Below are 6,993 nucleotides of genomic sequence, written 5' to 3' on the forward strand. Positions count from 1 at the left end.
AATATTGCGGATACACATATTGAAGGGACAGTACAGTTTATTTTTAAAAGGTTTTGATAGATTTAACTACCCGAAAATATTAATATTGTACATATAAAGTTAGTTTTGATATTCGAAAATTAAAAATTTTCTTTGCAAAAGAAAAACAAAACTGGCACCGTTTGACTGGTTGATGACGTGCCATCTTTGAAGATCTGTAGCTTGCGACTGGCGTACATTCTACAAATCGTGCCTTTTGAGACGCCGTTACTATAGCAACAGGGTGATGTCACAATTAGGTGTGTTTTCCTTTAATATTTTGTCACAGTTATTTAAATCGCAAATATTGAAATATATGATGTGCAATCTATGTATATCTCTATTTATATAATCAACGTCCAGTCCAAACCGCTTTAAGCTTAGTTCCCACTTGACCGAAAACCAGGCGTAAACACTGCGTAAGTACCTCTGCGGCAAAACATCTTCCGCAGAACGCGACCGAAACAGCTTTCGGTCGGACAAAATTGGTGTTCTATTTTTGACGCAGAGGACGACGTAAAATTATTTTCATAACCAATGAAAATTCGTTTCGGGATGAAGCTTCTGTTGACGTCATAATAGGGGAGTTTTTTTTATCGCCGCTTTGAGGGTTTTTTGGTTTATTTTTTTAACTCTCCAGTCGCCATTGCCACATTTGCAAGTCATGAACTTTTGAGTCTGAATTCTCTAATCGAATTTGATCGCGAGTCGCTATTGCCGTGTTTGTATGTAATAAACCTCTGATATGAATCTCTGACCTTAATTTGGTAAGCTCCCTAATTAAGATACCATCAAGGGGAAATCAAAGGCCAAGGCTGAAGTTCTTCTGGCTCCGAGTCCCAATTCCAGTTCGTGCCACGTGACTACCGGTCTGAATTCGGTCGTATGTGTGAACCAACCTAAAATCTTGCCGTCGAAGGGCTGCGTAAAACTCAATTTTTTGCCACAGCGCTAAAGTTTTCGGTCGTCATTTTCGGTCTAGTGGGAACCTAGCTTTATACGTAGAAGGCTGGAAATTTGCATGGCACAAGGCAAGAACTCTTCTTATAATCCACCGCCATCTTGAAAAATGGCGGCCAGAGATATAACATAAACCTTCTATATAGAGTAACGTCCGTGCATTTCAACAGATTTAATTAAGTAAACTGGTTCCCTATACCCCATTGATGGGCTTTATAGCTTTTGGGTTTCGATTTGCCGCCATATTTTAAACCAACGGGCTAAAGGGCAACGCAGGGTGCCTTTTCTACTAGTCTTATATATTCATAAAATAATATTGTGTTCTATATGAACCAAAATTTTATGATATATTAATACAATACTGTTCATTTAAAAAATTACGTGAACAATTTTGAATATTATTGTGCCAATTGCAATTGCAACAACTGTAATTGGTGACTGCGTGTAGTATATATTTTATCTAGAATTAGATTATTGGACTGCATTTGGTTAGTTTCTTATTGTAGATGAACTGCATAAATTACATGAACAATTTTTAATATTATTGTGCCAGTTGCAATTGCAACAACTGAAGCGGGTGACTGGTTGTGGTTATATATTTCATCTAGAGTTAGGTTTTTGGACTGCATTTGGTTAGTTTCTTATTGTAGATTAACTGCACAAAGTAGGCTAGAAAACTCGATAGAGTTCCAATTGCCAAAATGGTTAAGGGGAGGTAAAGACTAGACATTGATAGAGGTACGACTCCTTCGGGGTAGAGGCTGATTTTCTTGAAACATCTTTCGTATTTCCATACATGCATTGCGGTATAATGATCCGATATGCCACTTTCAACGATGTAGAGACATCTGGAAATGAATTGCATAAGCTTTAACACTAAATTCTGTAGTCAATTAATAGAGATGGGGAACAAATTTAAGTTAGAAACTAAAATATAGGCCTAGTGCTAATTTAACCAGAAGTAAGATGAGACTAGAAGTACTGAGCTAACCAAATTCTTCACTTGGCGAAAATGAATATTCTTGATAACACATCCACAGTTGACCCTCTGGTAGCGGTTTCTGAATTTTCCCTCCAAAACGTGAGACGCTCGTGGCGGTAGAGGGCCGAACTAGATTCAAGCACCCGCGTCCGTGTTCCACGGCTTTAGGTTGAGGGGAAGGGGGTAGGAAATTTTTTGAAACTCGACCAATTTTTTTTCTCTCTAGTGTATGCGCGATAGAAGCAGCATAAAATCCTCAAATTTGTTCACTAGTGCCAGGATCTACTACCAATGCTAGAGCTCTTTACTTCTAGTCTCATCTTACTTCTGATTTAACTAAGGGGTTATCCGTAAAACAAACCAATCATAACGTTTTTAGGGTGGGCCTTCGGACAAAATGACATTGAACATTTTCAACTCGAAACCGCCAATAGACCCCAATGAACTTCAGTACTTGTATATCATAAAACAATGTCAATATTTATCGGATAATATACATAGTTTTCAGACTAGGAGGATTGATACCGCTTACACCAGGAGGCGAAGCTACTTGGTACTGTACTTTGTCCGCCAAATGGTATCAATCCTAGTCTGAAAACTGTTTTAATGGATTTAGTTTTGAACCGAAGCCAATATATCTGTAAATCATCAGTTCATAAGATATGTTCCATAAGTTTGTCACTGGTTACTGAGCTTGTCGTGAAGAGACTTAGGTGTAAAGTCATAGATTCTCGTAAAGCGACGCCTGGTGAGGTGCTGTCAAAGGCTTAGTACAGACTAAATAGGAAGATGGATTGCAAAAACCGAGTGTGGTCAATTCTCGCGTCGTTCTCGAACTAAGTGTCATACTTATGGAACATATCTTATAAACTTAATTACCGCCCACCTTTAGAAATTAACATTGCATTATTTTTACGTAATGACTGAATTTTCTTACATATCTAGGAATTTTTGTCGAAATAGTTTCGGAGCGTTTTTTCTCGTGATCATTTCTCTGGCCACAATTGCCACAAATTCTTTTGATTTGTACAACTCGTCTTTAGCTTCGTCGCAAAGATTCAATTGGTCTACAGCCGCAACCGCGTGCAAGATATCACACGCCATGCAAATGTCGTTAGATATAAAATCCATGATATCTTAAGAAGAAAAATTACGATTAAGTAATATTAATACCTATACGCTATTAGCGTCACGTGACCCCAAAAAATAGGTACAGTGCTTATGTTAAAACTAGGATTGAATATAAAATAAACAAGATGGCGCCGGCCATATTGCAGTTTTGCGCGGACAAATTGATCACAACAAAACCTAGAGAATAGGCCCCCAGCCGTAAGTGGTCGGAACAATAGTTTTTCCAGCTCTAAAGAGCGCAAAACTAAAAATGGAAACCGCGTCAACACTACGAACTGCCCATTAGAAAAGGAATATTATTGTCCATAAATATTATGGCGTTATGCAATTGGTCGGAAGTACTTAAAATTATCCATGGAATTTCAAATTAATTTTAATTTTAAAATCATTCGGTGTTATTTCTTGGATGTTTCACTATGCAGGTTGGTCTTATAATTAGTAGAAGAATCGATAAATCACTTGATTTTCACTACACCCTCCCTTTAAGGCGCTGACGTAAAGGAATGGGGAAGTGAACGTTCCTCCAAAGACCTAACGATGGAGACTTAAAGAGAATTATTCGTTTATGATAAAAGGAATACGTTTATTGTATTTTCCAAAGTCCTCAATCGCACAGTTGAACCCTAATGTTTTCAGAATTACCTTGAACGTAATCGTCCTTAAATCTTCTTACTTTCTTGAGAGCCAGTTCCTCACCTCTTTGTTGCTAGAAATTTGAGAAAATATCCATGTGAATTTCAGAATATCACAAATTTTTATGCACCTTATTGTTCTGTTTATTACTTTGACAATATTATAGGCAAACCACATGCCAATGACTCTCATGTGGGGGTCATCAACCACGTCGTTAAAAGTCTCGAAATATTGTGGCTTGTCCGGTAGAGTCAGTTTAGAGAGCAAGAGACCGGTGAAAGATTTTGACAGCACAAATGCCGGAATTGTATAAAATATGAGCAAAATGCTGTATCGGAATTGATTCCAGTCGAGGTTCGTGGCTGGAATGACCCCAAATTATTAGTATATGGCCGTATCAGATCAGTTAGTCCATCATCAAAGGGTTGTTAATTTTACGGAAAACCATGGAATTGGCTTTGAATCGTTGAATTTTTAAGTTTTTTAATTGATATAAAATGCTTTTTTAGACTTTAAGGCCTGTCCAGACTGACACATGTTGCGAGTTCGCATCTTCGCTTTGCTTGTTTGCAAGATCGCGCTACTGTCCACATTGCATTTTCGCTACTTTGCGTCCTCAACTCGCGAAGATACAAATTTCTTGCGACAAGGCCAAGAATCTCGCGCCTTCGCGAGAAAAGCACCAATCCCAGACGAGAGGAAGGCTGGGGCGATTAGTTTAGTTTTCTCTTTGGACAACGTCGATGGCGCAATGATTGCTCAAACTTTATTGGCTCTCAGAATGGGAAAAGCAAAATTTTTGCGTGTATCAGAACAGAAGTGCAAATGTTTTTCGTCATCTGTTGCGAAGATGCGAATAGATGAAGGCGCAAACACGCGAGCGCGAGTTCAGTGTGGACAAAGCTTTACACTATAGAGTAATATTTAAATTTGTTTTAATTGAATATAATTCGCTATCTATTCAATTTCAACTCCTACTGAAGGCTAAAGTAACAGTAAAACTGTTTCTAAGTTCCAAGCGAACGCTGGCTACGACCCGCACCCTCGATTTTCCTGTGATTTAAATTGGGCCTGACCTGAACCTAAAAGAAGTAACTATCGTGATGGAGGTCACAAAATAAAAATAAATAATAAATTGGGATTAAAAACCAGATAAAACTAAAAAATTGGTACTGGAAAAGTAAGGCAAATTTTTCCCGAAAAATGTTCCTCGGTAATTTTCTGACTTACAAGTTACAACCCTAATAACAAAGCATTTAGTTTCAACTTACACTGGCCCACAAGATTAACGAAGAAGTAGTAAAGGGCTTTCTTGAATGACCCTAGCGATATCGTCCCCTTGTGATACGATAGTACGAGAAGTGGTGTCAACCAGAATGTCACAAAAATTAAGATCCAAACCTAAACGTTTAATAAGTATCACCAGAAATACATAGATTTTTTTCTCTTCTTGGAATCATTAACAGGCCATTTTTTAGCCTTTCTGCTTGAATTAAAAGGGAGGAGCTGTAGAAACCGTCACCCTTGACGTCATGCATAATGTATTTTAACTTAGAAATCCACGTGAGCTAGCGACCTGTGCCGAGACTCTCGCGACCCACCCATGAGCGTCGTACCCGAATGTAAACAAGTTCTGTTGCGTCGTGTGAACGAGTAGACCTAGGGTCGACAGTTGTCCTATGTATGTGAATATCCAATGAAACGCTAGGAAGGAGGAACTGGAGGTTTAATCAAGTTTTAAGCCCTTCCCCATACCTTCAATTATTAGTATAGGGTCTATGGCCTCTTAAAGATTAAAAGTCGGAAAATCTATGTATTCAACCTATAGGGAATTATAAGAAATATATTTCATACGAAAAAATGAAATTTTTCAGCTATGGCGCAAGAAAAATCACGCCTCATTATCACATTCAAATTATGCTTAACACGTATGCCTACAAGTATTTAAACCTAACGAAACGCAAGTTCGAAAGGTCTTTTTGCACTACACCTTGACGTAAACGTTTTTCGTTCAGTTTAGACCCTTGCTTGCGTTATAAGTAGTCAAATCGCGGGCCAGTTGTTGCCACCACCGAGGCTGCATGGGATGGGATAGGAGTCGGGACATTTCGGTGACAGTTTTTGGCCTCAGTGCAGCCTGGGAATGGTAGTGGCCGCCACATGTCGGGCGAACGAAATCAAACTACACTCGTGATACACACGTAACACACCTTACCGATCCTTCGTGAGGACGGAAAATTTACTCACGCAATTGTCGAAGATTGTACTTTCTTGAAATATGGGTTTTTCGATTGATCGAGGTTTTAATGATATCAGAGTCATGAATATGTTGCCAATAAGGGTACTGAACTCCAGCTCAGGATGTCCTATAAGCTGTTGATTTGAATAATCGGTAATAAAATCCGCCTCCTAAAATTAAAATTGCAGATGTTATACCTGTACCTGTACGTAGTTAAACAAGGCATCGGCGAGTGGGTTAAAATAATTTCAAATACGTCACAGACACCACGTGACGCCATGACACAAGGACTCAACATGGAGTGGGATTAGACAATTAGTTAATTTTTTCTCCAAGATTGTAGCGCTAATTGCCCGAAGTAGTAGTTTCGAAATAAAACGAACTAAGCTTCTTTAAACCACGCCTTCCCTCAGTCACGTGTCTCTCACGTATTTCAAATAATTTTTACAGACCCATTAATTTGGAATGTAGGTACGAGAATTTTAGTAGATGAGCCATATATTTTCAGGACAGTGTTACCGAAACTGCGTAATCGTGCGAGTGAATTAGAAACCCGCTATTATAATCGTATGATATTCAAAATGTATACTTTGATCACAGTTCCACTCTCAATCCCCACACTAAACAGATTTTTTGAGGTCAAATGTTTATTCAAAATAGTACTGTGCTGGCGATCCAAAGGTAAATTTTTTGGTACTATATTGAACCTATTCACGCTTCGGTCATGAATATAATCATACGCAGAGGAGGGGTTGACCCTATTCTAAGAGGTAAAGAAGGGTTTCTCATATTACTAGGCGTTAGGAAGCTTCAATGAAGTGTACTTTTGGTTTTCACCTATGCCTTTTTGCTAATACTATAGAAGCCCGAATTGTGCCATTTTTTTAGTTTTATCTATGGACTTTTGGTTTTATGTCAAATTTCTTGGTTTAGACCATTCTCTAACTACATTTGGATCGTTCCTAATCCAAATGATTTGGATTTGGGGTCGGCTCATCCCCAAATGACACTAATCCGTATTCTGTAACTC

The 6,993-nt window shown here is 38.4% G+C and overlaps 1 protein-coding gene and 1 long non-coding RNA gene across 2 annotated transcripts; both read right to left on the reverse strand.

Annotated features, from left to right (window-relative positions):
• Nucleotides 1-1,588: 1,588 nt before the first annotated feature.
• LOC149679568 (uncharacterized) lies at nucleotides 1,589-4,261 on the reverse strand. Its single transcript, XM_089835689.1, has 5 exons — nucleotides 4,258-4,261; nucleotides 3,875-4,086; nucleotides 3,734-3,797; nucleotides 2,898-3,096; nucleotides 1,589-1,826 (listed from the first exon to the last, which is right to left on the reverse strand). Exons 1-5 carry the CDS (start codon nucleotides 4,259-4,261, stop codon nucleotides 1,589-1,591), a joined length of 717 nt encoding a protein of 238 aa, XP_089691815.1.
• A 740-nt stretch (nucleotides 4,262-5,001) lies between these two features.
• LOC149679569 (uncharacterized) lies at nucleotides 5,002-6,288 on the reverse strand. Its single transcript, XR_016365842.1, has 3 exons — nucleotides 6,161-6,288; nucleotides 5,972-6,097; nucleotides 5,002-5,125 (listed from the first exon to the last, which is right to left on the reverse strand). It is a non-coding gene; the product is annotated as an uncharacterized LOC149679569 (long non-coding RNA).
• Between the last annotated feature and the right edge of the window lie 705 nt (nucleotides 6,289-6,993).

Source organism: Phalangium opilio, unplaced genomic scaffold, assembly GCF_054372755.1.
Source record: "Phalangium opilio isolate 3A_F unplaced genomic scaffold, DU_Popi_V2 ptg000041l_1, whole genome shotgun sequence".
Classification (NCBI taxonomy): Eukaryota; Metazoa; Arthropoda; class Arachnida; order Opiliones; family Phalangiidae; genus Phalangium; species Phalangium opilio.

Bases quoted from the DNA above. Each gene is read 5' to 3' on its own strand.
- LOC149679568 (XM_089835689.1), bottom strand. The intron at 3,097-3,733 runs GTAATTCTGAAA...TTTCTTCTTAAG, and splicing joins TAAGGACGATTACGTTCAAG to ATATCATGGATTTTATATCT. The intron at 1,827-2,897 runs GTAAGAAAATTC...ATTCATTTCCAG, and splicing joins CGACAAAAATTCCTAGATAT to ATGTCTCTACATCGTTGAAA.